This window comes from Trachurus japonicus, chromosome 9 (assembly GCF_045865225.1).
Source record: "Trachurus japonicus isolate A0001 chromosome 9, Traja_1.0".
NCBI lineage: Eukaryota > Metazoa > Chordata > Actinopteri > Carangiformes > Carangidae > Trachurus > Trachurus japonicus.
In genome coordinates, this window is record NC_140915.1 from 35,839,043 (window position 1) to 35,856,304 (window position 17,262).

Below are 17,262 nucleotides of genomic sequence, written 5' to 3' on the forward strand. Positions count from 1 at the left end.
CCAAAACGCTCTCGTGGACAAGTTGTGACGTGCATATTCACCACACTAAGAAATAATCATGTATAATTATGTAACGTTATGACACACGAAGCAAATACTCAGAACTACTTTTAAAATCACTTCACCCATAGCAGCCATGTCTGGAATGTAGTTCCGGCTCTCAGCCTACAACACCGTCACTAACTGACCTCAGTAGTTTCCTTATTTCTGACAGTGTCCACATAACACTAAGACAGAGATGCAGTCATCACATCATAGGGGTGTGTGTTATCTGTACAGCAGGTCTCTTTGTATCAGTTGTTCATTTTTTGTGATCAAATGATACACACTAACACTGCATGCCACCAGACATCCATTATGCAGGCTAATAATGTTCTCAGAAACTACAGTGACTGTTCATATCGTCTCATTTACATTTACCTTCCTTTAGTCACACGTTTTTACAGATTTCTGTAAGCAACTAAAAAAACATGGCCCAGATAAAACTGCAATTTCTGCTTTTTCCTCCAATCATCACTGAAAAAGAATGCCAGGAAACATTAGAAATGTAGCCCACTTGGCAGTGCAACACTGAAGGCCAGTCTTCTCTCTCTGCTGTATGTGACAGAGTATGAAATATCTTGGACATCAGATACTGGCACAATGTCTCTTGAGATGTTTCAGCATGCTTTAAAATATGCATGAAGATATTTTTTTTGTATTCTACTTTTTATCCAATACATCCAGTGTTAACCACTACCAGACTGTGTTAGAGTGGACAAGTGGACAGTCAGTTGAGATATGGAGTGATTAGGCCTACATGCAGGCAGCCTACCCACCGGTCTCCTCCTCTCCGCCTTCCTCTCTCTGCCATTGGTTAGTACGAGCCAGGCTCCGGGATGGCGATGCCTGGGAGAGAGGGGGTAAACTCGGAGCGCACGTCTCCCCCGCCGCGCACACACTCACAGCAAAAAGTGAAGTGAAGATGCTTCTTCTCTGTGCACCGGCAGTCCAACCCGAGAGCCGTTCACTTCTTCTGCTTCTTCTTCTTTTTCCTCTCATCCTCTCATCAGACCGCAAAACTGTCCCCGGCTCCGCGGAGGAACTTGCGCTGCCGGGGCTCGTCCAGCTCGGAGGAGGAGGAGGCGGCAGCGGCGAGAGGAGGCGCCGGAGCTCCGGAGCACCGACACCAGCAGCACTATAGTATAGCGTCTCGGTGGAAAGCTACGCGTCGGTATGGGTGTGCTGTCAAAGGGACGTTACCTCTCCATGACGGGCCTCCTGCTTCTTCTTTATTGTGCAGCATCCGTGATCTCCAAAGGTAAGAGCCGCCCGTACTTTTGGGTGTCACTAGGTTTTGTTAAAAAAAAAAAGAAAGAAAAAAGAACAGCCTTTTATTCTTGTGCCATCCTCGTTGTTACGCACCACTTCTGGCATTTGCATTGTTTTGCAGTGCTCGTGTTTTTTCATATATTTATTTCAAATCTTTGCAAAAACATCACTGTTCACATTCAATTTTCATGCTGGGTTTTTTTTTTGTTGTTGTCCATCCTCGGACTTATTGTCACTCTCCTCTCCCGATGCGCAGCAGAGCCTCTGGTATTGATTCATCAAGCCACACAGCTCATACCGCCAAGTTCTCACACTGTTTATCTTTTTTTCATATCCCCCGCTAAAGAAATCGATGTTAATTGTCTCTTTTTCACTCAGTTCTCGCAGTCATTAATGAATCCATCATGATGCCCGCTCTGCATCCAGGAGGGGAGGCTTTAACACAGGCACGCCTGTGCAACAGGCATGTCACCGCGTTTTTTTTCTTTTTCTCCGGGAGTTGCAGGACTCATTCTGTCTTCATTTTAAAACGATGCACTCTCAGATAGCATGAACTGGAGGCAGAGGCAGCGAGAGAGGCTGTTTGTGGCTATAACTGTTAAAGAACAAAATAAGACAAATATTCTGCCACTGACGCACCTCAAACGATTTTTTATTTTGGTGTAGGGCAGGAGGGCTGATGGCTGCGGGGTGCCACGCTCTGTTGAGGAACATTCATCATTTGTTTAGAGCCATAAAGGGGTTTTTCATATATTCTGTTGGCATAAATCTGACTGAACGTGGGGTAGCTGTGCAGTTGAGGAGTGGGTACATGCCTCAGTGTGATGCCATCTCTGCAACAGAAAGAACACATCAAGTGGAAATAACCAGAAATGGTTTACCACTACAAAACATCCTCCACAATAAAGCAGAATTCTCTTCTGGTGCAGGCTTTACACTGAAAGTCAAACTGTTTGAATCTGATGTTCCGCACAACATCGTTTGCCTCTCAGTCATCTGATTGTGTTTCTGTGATCTTGTGACTGAAAAAAAACTGTTCATCGCTTTTCTCCCAAGTGGTCGGCAGCGTGAGCGGCTGCAGGTTTGTCAGATTCCTCTTAGTGTGGGTTAGAGGTGAGTGTGGACGGTATTTGAATCTGATTCGGTGTTGGCAGCCTCCCACTTTGGAGCCACACAATCTAAACTCACTGTATGTCAGCCCCATGGAGCTGTACTGAGTGCAGTAATAGATTGAGGTCACAGCATCACGGCACCATGAGCCCACCACAGAGACTGGACGTGTGTGTGTGTGTGTGTGTGTGTAAAGTCCCCTGTTGGACTGAGCACAATGATGCTGAAGCTCTTTCTTTCTTATTTAATCTGCTGGACTCTGTGGGATGGCGTCTGTAGAATGTTTCTTGTTGCAAAGTGAGAAGATAGTGAGCTAAACACCAGCGGTGTGAGGCTTTTCAGAGTTCAACACAGAGCTCGCATGAGTGAAGTTTTGGTTTGAGCTCATTTTTTTGCGAACGGGAAATTTGTGCCGTGTCCCGTGTCGCGTTGTACCAATGTGAATATCTGAAGTGTAGACCGCCCATTGAAATATGATCCTTGAAATAGAAAATGAACATAATTTACAATCAAAACACATCATGCATGCATTAAGCCAGCTTGTCTTCATGTAAATATGCTGGATGTAACATGCAATGATGGGGATAGCATGATTAATATTCCATAATGTTCAAATCTGACAAGGTCAAAATCTCAGCACCAGGAAAAAAAAACAAGATCAAACAGTTCCCATAATGCATCTTTCATTAGAAGTTCCAGGGCTCAGGCGCCCTCAGGGTGACATGTGGACATCGTTTGGGATGTTGACCAAACTGTCCAGACATTTTCCAGTAGATCAAAAAGGTTAGAGGAAAAAAAAAACATCTTGTTTTAAGTTACTCCTCCTAGTTTTTCCTTCTTTCCTGTCTTGTGACCCCTTGGGGGATCACAAGGGTGAGAACCAGTGAATTAGACGGTAGATGAAAAGGCTGATCATACCTGAGGCAGTGCCACTTTGCTCTCATGCTTTTCATATGTGTTTTTTTTTTATGTTAAATCTGTTCAAGCAGAATAAATCACTGGCTCTGGCAGAGTTTGAAACTGAGGGACCTTGATGCCCAGAAGCCCTGGGAGGGGACATCAATAAAGCTCCCTCTCTTCCATGTCCCGAACCAGTTGGTCCATGCTGCTTCTCGCCATAGGAGCCACAATCAAACATCTTACACAAGCAGACAGTCTGAAATGAGTGGATAGTGATGTAGTTTGAATGGAGTGTATGGTCACTGGCTGCTGCGTGGGAGATCTTTATTGATTTTTCTTCATTTTTTATGTTTAAATTGCATCTTCATATTCCTCGTTTCCATCTGTCCGTTGATCAAAAATCTTCACTATTAAACAGTATCTCATATTTGTCAAGCTGGAATCAGTTTGCAAAAAAATGATCAAATTGATCATTTGACAGTCAGAACGATCACGGCAGAGTGATTAATTTTTATGTCAGTTGACTAATCAGTTAATTAATGCTTTTAGCACAGGATGTAATACATTAAAAATGACACTTCCACAGTGTCTCTAGGAGTCAGAGTGACATTCTGCTGTGGCCAGCTTCTCATAAGCCACACCGACACCTTCCTTCCATGCCGCCATTCCTCTGCATGTCACATCAGTCTCAAAGGCCATAAATGTAACGACAGGTGTCGCATGGACATTTCCCCACAAGGCTCCGACTCCTTGACCCAGATCAGCAGCCCAGGCTGCAGCGGGGACTTGACAGCACCAGCTTGCACTCTTTGCCTGGTTTAGGCTCTCAAGGTGAGGCTCGCAGGCCCCCGTCGGCTGGGAGCGAGAGTCAGGCGAAGGAGGGCTTCTCCTGGGCCACGCTGGCCGCAAGCGTGCACAGTGTGGCCCAAGGGGGCACACTGCAAAAACTCAAAACCTTATTTCTTGTCAAAATGTCTCATTTCTAGTCAAAACTAATTTCTCTCCAACTAAATTAAGACTCATCGCCAAAATTAATAACTTGTTTTTAGATCATTTTAATTTGTTTCAAACAAATTTTCACTTTTCTACTTATTTCGAATGAATGAATTTATTTATTTATTTCGGTATAAGCTTGATATACTGAAATAAATAAATAAATTCATTCATTCGAAATAAGTAGAAAAATCTGCCAGTGAAGCAAGTTTTTTTGTGCTTGTGATAAGAAAGAAATACTTGCCCCACTATCAGATTATTTTAAGTGAAAATATGCTTGAAAGAAGTAAATAGTGTCTAAAAACAAGCTACTTTTTATGTGATGAGTCTTATTTTAAGTATAATGAGATTTGTTTTGACTAGAAATATGACAAATATTCTTGATTTTGAGTTTTTGCAGTGCACTTTAAAGGAGACATGTTATGCCCCTTTTCCAATAGTTCCCAGGTGTCTTAAAGACATGTCTGTGCTTTATGCTTCAGTCAAAATACCGCAAGGATCAAACATCAAAACACTTTTTTTTATCAATTCAAAACAGCCCTTTTCAGAACGGCTGGTTTCAGTGCCTGTCCCTTTAAATGCAAATGAACCACTGCTTGCCCCGCCCCTTCTACAGGTACCATGTAGGGGTGGTATTGGGCAAATTTGAGCTCATAAAACCACATGGATTTCAACCCAGGAAGCCTGAAAATTGTTCTGTCAATTCTCGTGTTTTGGGGGACGAAAGGCAAGACAAACACCCAAATATATGTGAAAGAGCCTTCAAAAAGTGATATTTCCATAATATGTCTCCTTTAAAATGCCTCTCAGCTCTGTCCCACAACGCTGAATGTGAAACACAAGATCCAAGCTGCTTCCCGTGCTGCAACGTTAGATGAAAGTTCCCGTATGGATCAGGTTCTCTATTACCGTGCATTTATCTCCTAATGATGCTTTAAGAGATCCTGCTTAAAGATGCAAAAAGGCTATCTGAGTGTGTGTAATATCCCATACGAACTGGCTTCTGATAAAGCTCTTGTTGATTTCATTTGACATGCAGGCGTGTTTATTTGGGACTTGATGATTAATTTATGTGATGTGTGATTTAGCAAGAGAGAGGCTGCGCGTAGAGCCAGAAAAATAATGGCAATGTGATATTTGATTGAGTATTGTTGGAAGTCACCTAGTTCATTTACTAGTAATTCAACATTCTCCTCAGTACTTTTTTTCCCCCTATGCTATGTAACCTCACCAGGACGTGATATGAGATTATAGTATGGAGCTGTTTGCCTTTCTGTTGGTAGGAGCCAGAGTGCACGCACGCCCCGGACCCCTGGTGGTCACCTCATTTGATAAACATTAGCGGCAAACGGCATCTTCCAGCCTCACAGATGCACAATTATGTCAAGTCTCGCTGAAGTAACCGTCGCCACATGGCGCCCGGTGCTGCGTCTCTCTCCGCTCTCTGACAGTGAAAGCTCATTTGATACGTTAACTCATCAGTTCTTCTCAGGGTTTAGTCCAACCATGACCTTGCGCTGTACATCGTACAAAGAAAGAAAAGAAAGAAAAAACTCACCTGAGTACAAAGGATGCACAAAACAGCTACTTGCTTTTTAGAAAGAAAAAAAATCTCAAGGTTTCTTTTTTTTTTCAAATTCCTCTGTGTACAGGGCTTTCATGAAAACAGACAAAGGTCAAATCTGTTATTTTCCCTCAGAGAAAGTAAAGGGGCTCTTCTATTTTCCCTGCCGATCCCAGAATGAATCATCATAGTCAGGCTGCTGTGGGTGACAACGTGTGCAGTTCAGTGCCCAGATTTACATTTAAATGAAACCAAATGGCTGTACATTCAGAAATGATATACAGTAATGATGATGGTAATAAAAGCAAGTCCCCTTTCATATTGGACCAGCTCCTGCTTGGCTTTTGCTGCCACTCGGGGACTCTGCAGGTACAGTCGCTGAGTTATGTCTTTGCTATGTCAAGACTATTACCTTCACATTTCAGTGAGTGGATTCATCAACGTTCTGCCTAAGAGGCTTAATGTAGTCAGCAATCAGCCCCGCAGTTCACTGGGTTCTCCTCGTCTGCTATATGGCTGAATGGTACTTGAAGGCATTCAACTTTTCCTAACCACTGTACGTCATCTGGACCTGTATAGGTTTATGCTGTGAAGGTGTCTAGTGGCCTTATTTCAGATCTCAGCAGGTCCAGGCACTCAGCTCAGAGAAATAGCTTCTCTAACATAGGACTGGCATGCGACTGCAATCAGTGTGACAAATATTAAAGCTGCACCAATCAAAAGTTTTATACCACAAGTGGATCAAATTACTGTAGTATGAATAGCATTACTCACAGTGGGTGGGTTGGGGGCAATATTCCATGGGTGGCCAATGGCCATACATGAAACCCAAAGTTAGCGGGGGCCACACAAGTTTTTGTCACCCTGTACCTTCTTATCATTATCCAAAATGACTCCAAACAGCATCTTATTAAGAACAATTATTACATTAAAGTTATAGTGCGTAACTTCTATCGCCCCCTAGAGGATTTCTGCGTTATTACGATACGGCTGGTATCTCAATCTGGCGGGTGGCCCGGTGTAACCCGCCCCTCCCCTCCCCACCGCTACCGTTTGTCACTCTCTTTCTTGGCCAACAGACCTTCTGCCTCATCAGTAAATTTGTCTGGTTTGTCTTTGATCTCACAGCCCAGACGGAAGAGTTGGACGGGCCAGGTCTGGCCTACAGGAAATTATCACCTAACTTTCCATTTGCCTCAGTTCTAGGTAGAATTTTAGTTTAAGTTCATTGTTTTGGTTTTAATAGCCAGTGCCAGAACCAGATGTTTGATTTGATGGAAACCAAGAGAGTGCTGAAGAAGGGAGAGTGAACATTGGGGTGCAAAGTATTTCATGCGTGAATTGTCTGACAGATGTTTATTAGCATGTTAGACATTAGCAAAAGACCAAATACAGTATCCACATTCCATTTTCAGGCTCTGTGACTGTCAACATGAGGTTGAAATATCCAGTGAAAGCCTGTTAGCGGATGTTTAGTTATGACTTTTCTCATCAAAGACATTTAGATACCTCGGCTTTAGCTCTGGGATATTGTAATGGATAATTTCACAATTTTTCAGATGAATTTACTATGAATGTAATTCTTGATTGCAGCTTTGACAAGTAGTTTTTGTGGAGTAAGAGATATTTAATTTCTAAATTCCAACACATCCTCTACATTAGTAATGCCTAATCTGCTCTGGATGAATGTTGCATCTTCCATCCTGCTTAATCTGAGGGGCTGGCAGTCAGGACAGGACAGGGTGAGAGCCCCCCCACCCCCCGCTCATTCAGCAGCGCTAAATCATGTAAGAAAGCTGCAGATACCTTTCATCCATCTCAGTCAGCAGATTCAATCAGTTGTGTTCTTGGAGCCACATGTCTTCATTCCACCACCCTGCCTCAACCGCAGCCTTCCTTTTTTAAATATTGCTATCTTTGTATGAGCCCACAGAGATGCATATGGACACTGCTTTTATTATTTTTATTTTTTTTTCATTTTCTTTCTGTGAGCTTTTTCTTTTTTTGTTTTTCAGCACTTGTGAAGGAATTCCCTGAGGGTGAAAACCACTTGGGATTTAAATGTGGTAGGCAGAAGACTCAGTGTTCTGTATAATGACTTACAACAGGCTAAACCACTTTTTACAAAGAGCTAGAGACAAGGTACATCGTCTCTGGTTTGTTGCTAATACTTAATTAGGGCCCGAGCCTGTGTCAACGACCCAGGGAGGTCCCTATTGTTATTCGACATCCACATAAGTCGACGTGCAAGTCGACGAATAACAACAAGTAACCAACCAAGTAATCAAGTACTCAAGTGACCTGGCGCAAAATTCCCCGAAATGCAAATGTTTATTATTATTCTTATTATTCTCCCGAACATATAATCGCTAATTTGACCCCCTTAACATGCACGAAAACTCACCAAACTTTGTAGCCTCGTGGGGCTTCGCGAAAAATTTGATAATTTGCCAGCGTCGTATTTGGGCGGGGCCAAATGGCTAAATAGCGCCCCCTACAATTTTGCCAAAAACCCATAGGGAAAAAAATGACGTTAATGAAAGCGGACCAAAATCGCCACACTTATTTATCAATGGAAGATGAACAAAAAATTGCCTTATAGCGAAGCCCGAAACCCAACAGGAAGTCGGCCATTTTGCTTCAAAGTTTGTAAACGCAAAACGAACTCCTCCGAGGGATTACGCCCGATCGGCTCCAAATTGGGTTCAGAACATCGTCAGACCTAGCTGAGCTTATCTTGTGCTCCGCAGGTCTGTAGCTCAAAGGGGTTGGCCTCTGGCGAGCCCCGAAGTTTGGCGACTGTTTCGGTGCTCGCCATGTAAATACGAATGGCTCTCATGCCCACATACTTGATCGTAGACGCTTCAAACTTGGTGCAAAAATCTATGGCGAGACCCTGAACGATCCGACATATTATTTGCCGACGTCGCTCATAGCGCCCCCCGGTGGTAACAGGAAACGTACAAAAATTCGTTAAAAATACGTAGTTGACCAAATCGACTTCGTTACACTTCTAGTACATGCAGACCCGGATGGTGAAGCTACATCATGAACGCTTTGACCCTACGAGCAACGGCGTCCGTGTGCCGCCGCTGCGAATGTGTATCATCCCAATTTAAATTTCGTTTGCCTTTCACGCGCACATACTTCGTCGTAGCCACTTGAAATTCAAAGGACATGACGATGGCTCCTCCCTGAACGTTTTGATGTATCGACTTCCTGCCTGGCTCATAGCGCCCCCCGGTGGTAACAGGAAGTACGCAAAAATTCATTTAAAATCCATACTTCACCCGATCAACTTCATTCCACTTCTAATACATGCAGAACCAGTTGCTGAAGCTACATTATGAACGCTGTGAAGATACGACGAACGGCGTCCGTGTGCCGCCGCGGCGACTGACGATTTTTTATCGTACAATTACGTTTGCCTTTTTCGTGCCTTTAACGAAGTCGTGTCCTCACGAAATTTCATCCACAGGTCAAGAATGGCGAGCTCTTTCAGCGGATAGAGTCGTTTCCCATGGGCGTGGCTAAATGCCTCAATAGCGCCCCCTTGAAGTTTTTCCGAATTTCTTCATAGACAAATTTCGCTTACTTTGTCGTACACATACGAAACTCGACAGACACATGTATCATACCCAAACATACAAAAAATTGAATTGGAGCCACGCCCTAACCCCAACAGGAAGTCGGCCATTTTGGTTAGCATTTCTTTGACGCAAAACGAACTCCTCCGAGGGAGTTCGCCCGATTGACTTCAAATTGGGTACGGAACATCTCCAGACTGAGCTGATTACGGCTTGTGCTCCGCAGGTGTGTAGGTCAAAAGGGCGTGGCTGCTAGGGCACGGCCAAGTTGCCGAATTCAGCTAAGAAGTTTGCAATGCTAGCACGCCCACAGATTTGATCGCAGCGGCTTCAAACTTGGTGCACATGATGAGGGCGTGACCCTGAACGATCCGACATAATATTTTCCTACGTCACTCATAGCGCCCCCCGGTGGTAACAGGAAGTGCGCTAAAATTCATTAAAAATACATTGTTGCCCCCATCAACTTCATTCCACTTCTAAAACATGCCGAACAAGTTGGTGAAGGTATTTCATGAACGCTATGACGCTACGGCTAATGGCCCCCTAGTGGAGGCGACAGGAATAGCGCTCCATCGTGAACTGCCACCTCCCACGGATTTTGCCCGATTGACTTCATATTCGCTACAGATCATCAGGAGACCGAGCTAGTCAAACACTATTAAAAGCTTTTCTCTACGTCAAACGGCGTGGCTGCTAGGGGGCGACAAAGTTGGTCAACTGCTCGTTTAGTCGCCATGCTATTACGTTTGCCTTCCACGCCCACATACTTGATCGTAGTCACTTCAAAATTTCAGTACATGATCAGAGGCCCGCCCTCTACGCCTCCATTTGATCGTACGCTAGCTCGCTCAAGACGCCCCCTTGTGGACACAGGAAATGTCGCGTTTTGCATCGACATTGTCCGATCGGCTCAAAACTTCACATGTGTGATGAGGTCACGACCCCGAACGCAACGGCCCGCATCCCGTTACCGCCCCCTGGTGGACGAACCGTAAACCTGCCGTAACTCCATCGTACGTTGTCCGATTTGCTCGAAACTTCACGTGTTCGACGAGGGGACCGCCCTCGACGCAGCCGCCCGCGTCCGGTTGCGCGCGGGGGTTTTCGAAGAGCGGCCCGGGGGTAGCGGGGACGCCGAGTGGCGTGGAGCGAGGGCCCGTCATAGCCGCTTGCGGCTTTAATTTTATTTCATATTTGTTCCTATTAGACATTCAGCTGATGTTTTTACACATATTTAGAGTCCTAATTTACTCTGCATTGTGTCCAAGGGTACATATAGCCAGTGAAATTAAGTGCAAGGGTCAAAACAACAGCCTGACTGCACAAGTAAATATATATTGTTTTGTTAATATTCATATATTATAAATAATAGATAGGAAGTGTGAATATGAACCAAGTGGATAAAGTAGTTTTTCTCTCCTTAAATGGGTGATAACTTGTTTTGTGCAAACACCTGATGTAACTGTGCTTAAATATTAATAGCTATTAAATGAACGTCTTCTTCATTTATGTAATCTCTGAAGGTTCTCGCATGTGCTCTAAATAAACACATATTTATAGGCACAAACTGTAATTAATCACACTTGTGCTGCGGAGCAATTACTGTCAAGGATCAGCGCAAGTAAAAACATGGTCTTTATGAAAAAAGCTGCACTAATATGTGTTTTTGCACATTAATTCGGCCTTTGCCGTGGAGCTGGCATCACACGGGCCTGGTAATGTTTAGAGGTGTCAGGTTTCACAGGCTCCATGAACTTCTTCATATCTGTGTTTACAGATGGTGTGCACCAGATGAGCTTTTTACAAGGCTGTTTTATGATAGCATCCTATTTAGCAAACCTCCAAGCAGCCATAAGGCCTACTGGGGGATGTGGGTGTGTGTGCGACTGTGCCCGGGAACACACACACACACACACACACACACACACACACACACACACACACACACACACACACACACACACACACACACACACACACACACACACATTGTAATTAGGAAACCCAAACACAGTCCTGTGTAAATTTTATTTATACTACTTTGCTGGCCATATTTGATAGCATCTGGGCACGAGCCTCCACCGAGTCAGAGTCAAGTGAAAGGCGAGGCCTCATCTCTTATCAAGTCAGCGAGAATTCAATATTGTTATCGGAAAACATGTCCTGTTGATGTATGGGTCATGGCTGAAATCTATGTCAGCCGATCTCAAGTAAATGGCCTTTTGAATGACTAGTGTTTCTAAGTGAATCTCTCATAGTCAGTTCATCGGGCCGAGGTAAAGAAGTGTCATGTATATCTTATGGTGTGGAGCATCTTTTGGTTTTGTTTGTTATGCTGGTGGGATGGATGGATGATGTCAGTCAGTCCTTTTGGTCCAGACTAGGGATGTCTAATCATTTCGGACGACGGATAATATCAGACGACTACTAATATCGGCCCCATATTAGCATAGAAATGTCTGTCCAGTTTTTCTGCCGATAATGAAAACCTGATAACATATTTTCTTACTGTGCACCTGCAACCGACACTCTGCAAAACCATCTGAAACTACCACACTTTTGTAATTAGGGCAGTTTAAATCCATAACTGCATCTTATTTTACCTTCAACTGCTCCTGTTTTTAACTAGACTTCTCTGTTTTCAATTTATCTTTGTCACTTTTACTCTTTGGTATTTCCAGATGTATGTTTCCAATGTTTTGTGTTTTGTCTCGGCTATATTGTAAATGAGGTTGATCCTCAATATATTTCCGAGTTTAAATAAAAGTTATAATATTGCCTGGATTTCGTAGCGAATTAAGTAGCGGCGGACCATCGCGACTTAATTATTGCCACTGTTGCTTCAGACGCACAATGATAGTCCACGTCTTCTCACTACAGCTGTTCTGTTGTACATAAACGCACATGGTGATGGTGCTGCAACCAAACTACACAGCTGTTAAATGATTGGCTGTTTGCCTGTCACTCGTAGCTTCCAGTGATATGATAGGCTGTTTCAATGACAGGCAGAGAGCACAGGCAGGACTGTCTGTTATAGATAAATGCCTGTTCACACGTCACTCGCCGATTTCCACACAGTCCGTCTCTGGGACCCCCATTCAAGTCAATCAGCGTGCACTGTGGCACAACGCACGCTGTGGCCGATCGTTTGATCGCCAGTCAGAGTCGTGTGTGTGTGTGTGTGTGTGTAAACAAATAAGCGTTAATTTATGGAATGCATCCAGTGGGGCATCACAATAGAAGTAGGCATAATGTGTTAATTCCCAGCAGGAGATGTGTTTTTAATTAATTTTTTTGGGGAAAAAAGGTCTGCATATCAGTATCGGTTGTTATCAGAATAGGAAATTAAGTGTTGGACGGCATTGGCATTTTAGATATTGGCAAAAATTCCAATGTCAGACATCCCTGGTCCAGACTGAAATCTCTCATCAACTGTCATTCAGTTGTGTACAGACATGTAGGTGAGGTAGGTGATATTCTGACTTCACCCTCGTCACACAACACACACATCTCATCAGGGTCAGGTTCAGGTTGATTTGGCTTACGTGGCATCCAGTTTAAACATACATCATACAACACAAAACACACGACAATCAAAACAAATAACTTACAAGGAAAGGACATCAGAAATAATTGCACAGTAATTGCCACTAGGGATGCTGCAACAACATATTCATAGATTTTTGTATTGTTTTGTTGTACATATAGGAACTGTGAACCTCTGTCCAGAGGAAAGGAGCTGAAATTCACTGTGTCAGGGTTGGGTCATCATTTGTAATGGAGTTGGACAATTGCTGTAACTGAATGGTGTCCAGGACCTCCATGTCCAGCTGTGACTCACCAATCAGCTTCCTCAACATCATCTGCTAAATGGACTAATTCACATCTCTCACATCAGATGATGCACACTCATGACTTTGGGGATTCTCTGACTTTTCATTTAGTGCAACAATGAGTTTGACATTTTAGTAAAATGACTCGACAACACTAGACAAGTCATGACATTTCAGTTCAGTTCAATTTGATTTTCCATCCTCATTCACAGTATTCAGAGTAAATACACATAATAATCCATGTAAAACATAGACAGTTTGGGGAAGAAAATGGGAAACCTTTTCACAGTCAACAAAAATTGCAATGAGGGGAAATGACAAAGAAAAAAAGCGACAAAATATCCATCACTAAGATTGGACAAGGTATTATTTGCAGATGAAAAATAAAATAAAAATAGATATCTTTGATGAATTTGGTGCAGACCCAGACATCCATGTGCCCTTTAAAATGATTTATAAACCTTGGTGACTTCATGACCTGCATAACTAATTTTCAAATTTTAATCACTGCTTTTCATTCATTTTATTTGGCAAATATTAGCATGCTAACATGTTAGCATCAGCATGTCATCATTGTTAACATTTTGATGTGCTTTTGTTTTAATCACGTTCACCACATACAGCAGAGCTGCTTTGCCTTATCAGCTTCTCTTGCAACACTTGGTGTGAGCATCTGCAGCTCGTCCTTTATTGGATTTTTAGGCTACATTACAGCCTCACATGGACTGGAGTAAATCAGACAAAGAGTGAAGGACAAGATTTTACTTAAGCAAGAAAGTCGGATGGTAACTCAGCACCATGAGCTGAGGAGCCATAGGAAGTGGGGAAAAAATCCCTCCGATACATAGATCATGGGTATTTTTCTCGGTCACCTGATGTATGGCCTCTGATATGCCAACGCTGATGGTTCTCTGCTGTTGCAGTCCCCACTCTCATGGCCTTGGGTCACCTGTTCAAACATGTCCTCTGTTGATCCATGGTGCAGCAGCAGGCCTACTGGGATAGAACAGCGCTAGAGGACAAGTTGTGATGAATGGACTGCCGAGCACTAGTCTCAGTTCGCTGTGTCCTGTCCTGCTTGGAGGACCTGTCGGTCTCGCTGGTGGGCACGTGTTGGTCATTGGACCACGTTGTTTGTGACCGGTGGTTGAAACGCACAGGTGCTGGAGAAAAAACCAGAGAAACAGTTTATATAATGGGGATTTATCTTTTTATAGATTTTTATTGTGGATTTGTTAATGATTTTTTTATTGAACACTGTTTATCCTCAGTATGATCAACACAGTTGTCATATTTAGCTTTCTCTTAAATTTACCTCTATGGTTGTCTGTCTGATTCATTTTGATAACATTGAAGCAAATGAGGCCGTAGTGATTATATCTGTGTACATTATGTGGGAATGAGCTATGACACAGGAGGAGCAGCAGTCATACTGTAGTGGTTCAGATAAACTGATCTTCTTGGAAAACGGAGTAGATGTGACCGGTACAACTCACATAAAGGTAATGTACTAAGCAGAGAATAGAGGATGTTGTATAAAGAGAGATGCAGAACATCGCAAAGTAACACGGACAAACAAATATGTAATACAGGGAAAAGGCACTGATGGATAAGGCTGATGGATTTTAGTCCAACCCATCATAAAATAACCGAGTGCACGACTTAAAACCTGGCATGTCTATAATACAAAAGCAGGCTGGAGGACCATTAATGCTATGAATCTCAAAAACTACAAATTCATTGCCGGGGTCTGGCATGTAGAAATAGTCCATTTGTTGTCAGGCAGACGGCCACTTGAAGGGGAGGGGGGTTGTTATAGGGTCACAGATTAAATGGACTACACTCAGACCACTTTTCTATTCTCAGTGAACAGTGGAAGCACTGCATCCATTCTTGCACACATTCATATAGTGCTATTTTCTGACATATAGCTGCAGCTTCTCTTCTATTGACACTCCAAAGTAACTTGAGGGGGAATTTGGGGTTCAGTATCTTGGCCAGGGATGTTTGAAATGCAGACTGGAGGTCTGGTTACTTTGTATAAAATTTATATGACAAGAAAGTCATTATTTGTCAATTTCAGTAACGCTCATTGAGAGTTAAGTGATAATGAAAAGCAGGTTTTTCATCTGGATTCATGAAGCAGAAAAGTAGGTCTTTAAAGGGATAGTTCAACATTTTGGAAAATTGGCCCATTGTCATAATCCCTATAATTTTAGGAGTAGGTTCCTTACCTTTAATTGTCGGTGCAAGCTATTTTTAGAACGGCGGAGCAGAGCCGCGAACTGCTCAGACCTACGCTATGGAGGCTTGTGGAATTTCTTGGTTTCCCTCATCAACCTCATCAAATACACAATCCAACAACTCCAAAACGCCCTGGTGGACAAGTTGTGACCTGTACTTTCATCACGCACGAGTTGTTTTTGAGGTAAATGCAGAGACTGCTTGCCGAAAAACTGCCCTCCCACGGGAACGTGCATCAGCGGTTTTGCATGAATTTACCTCGAAAACAACTCTGTCTCATAACGTTCCGTAATTATCTCATAGCGTGGTGAATGTGCAGGTCACAACTTGTCCACGAGAGCGTTTTGGAGTTGTTGGATTGTGTATTTGATGAGTTTGATGAGACAAAACCAAGAAATCCCATTAGCCTCTGTAGCATAGCTCTGAGCAGCTCACGGCTCTGCTCCACCATTCTAAAAATAGCTTGCACCATCAATTAAAGGTAAGGAACCTACTCCTAAAACTACAGGGATTATGGCAATGGACCAATTTGCCATGCTGAACTATCTCTTTAAATGTAACTAGGATGGAGGTGAGGATGGCAGTGGTTGGAGATGAAGGTGACGGACTCAGACAGTGCATGAGAACAATGGCAAAGGCTGGCCTACAGACTATGGATGCACCGAGCCGATATTAAGATTGGATATAGATCATGACTAAATAGCTAGATTGGATCTGAAAAAGGAGCTGATCCATGACACCGATCGATTCAATTGTGTTTGTGTTTCTGACGCGTGCTACATCATGAAACAACATTTTACAAAGTTAAGAAAGTAATCTTAAAATCAAGCCTGATGCCTTCACTGTCTTCCACATGTATACAGTTTATTAATCCAGCAGTGGTATTGGATCGGTATTGGGTATTGGCTGATACGCTAAACCCAGGTATCAGCACTGGGACTGAAAAAGCCAGATCGGTGCCTCCTTAATACAGACAGGGATTTATGGAGCAGGGCAGGCCAACAAAATCCAGAGACAGCAGGGGGGCAGGGGTTTGGACCTGAGGCACAGGAATAAGTAGAAGTTCAAAAGCCCAGCGAGCAAAAAGGTTTCGTAAGCTGCTCTTGGTTGTAGCGTTTGATATGACAGAGCGATCTGGCGAAGTGAGGGGAGTTGAACTGAGCTGGGAACTGCAGGTGGCTGTGGGCTTGATTGCAAGATGAGCAGCAGGTGTTGACGGAGACTGGAGGATGTAGGATCCAGGAAGCCATGGCCACTAGTAGACACACACACACACACACACACACATACAGAGAGGTACAGATAGCAAACACAACATGGTGGAGGAGATAGCAGATAACACAACATGAACAAGATCTCATTAACAGTACAGTAGGTGGGAACACACTTCTTAACCTCTTAGAGCCTCACAAACATGTCAACATTTTGTGGGATGATTTTGATTTACTTTTAGAAATAGTTTTTTCCTCACAAACTAACTTCTAATCACTGTTTCCAATATTAGGGGGAGACGAGGTATGGTTGTAACAGCATCACTTTCAGCAGTAAGGGATGACACTAGAGTTATGTGATCAATTCCTTTCCTGTCCTTGCGTGTGAATTTGCATGGCTGTGTGAACAAGTGTATTAGTATTCTAGCATAAAATATTCATTTACTCACCCAGATAACTTTGGTGTCATTTCACCAATATTTTGTACGCTAGTGCTATTCCCCTCT

At 43.3% G+C, this 17,262-nt stretch overlaps 1 protein-coding gene across 3 annotated transcripts in view; it reads left to right on the forward strand.

The window, feature by feature from the left end:
- Positions 1-931: 931 nt before the first annotated feature.
- unc5db (unc-5 netrin receptor Db) overlaps positions 932-17,262 on the forward strand; it is a 328,306-nt gene continuing 311,975 nt past the window's right edge. For 2 of the 3 annotated variants that reach the window (XM_085787639.1, XM_085787640.1), the window contains exon 1: positions 1,022-1,300. In XM_085787639.1, coding sequence (XP_085643765.1) covers positions 1,216-1,300 — 85 coding nt within the window. In that variant the 5' untranslated portion in view covers positions 1,022-1,215. Of the gene's footprint in view, positions 1,301-17,262 lie in introns of all 3 variants that reach the window. The other variant, XM_085787638.1, reaches the window with a different exon arrangement.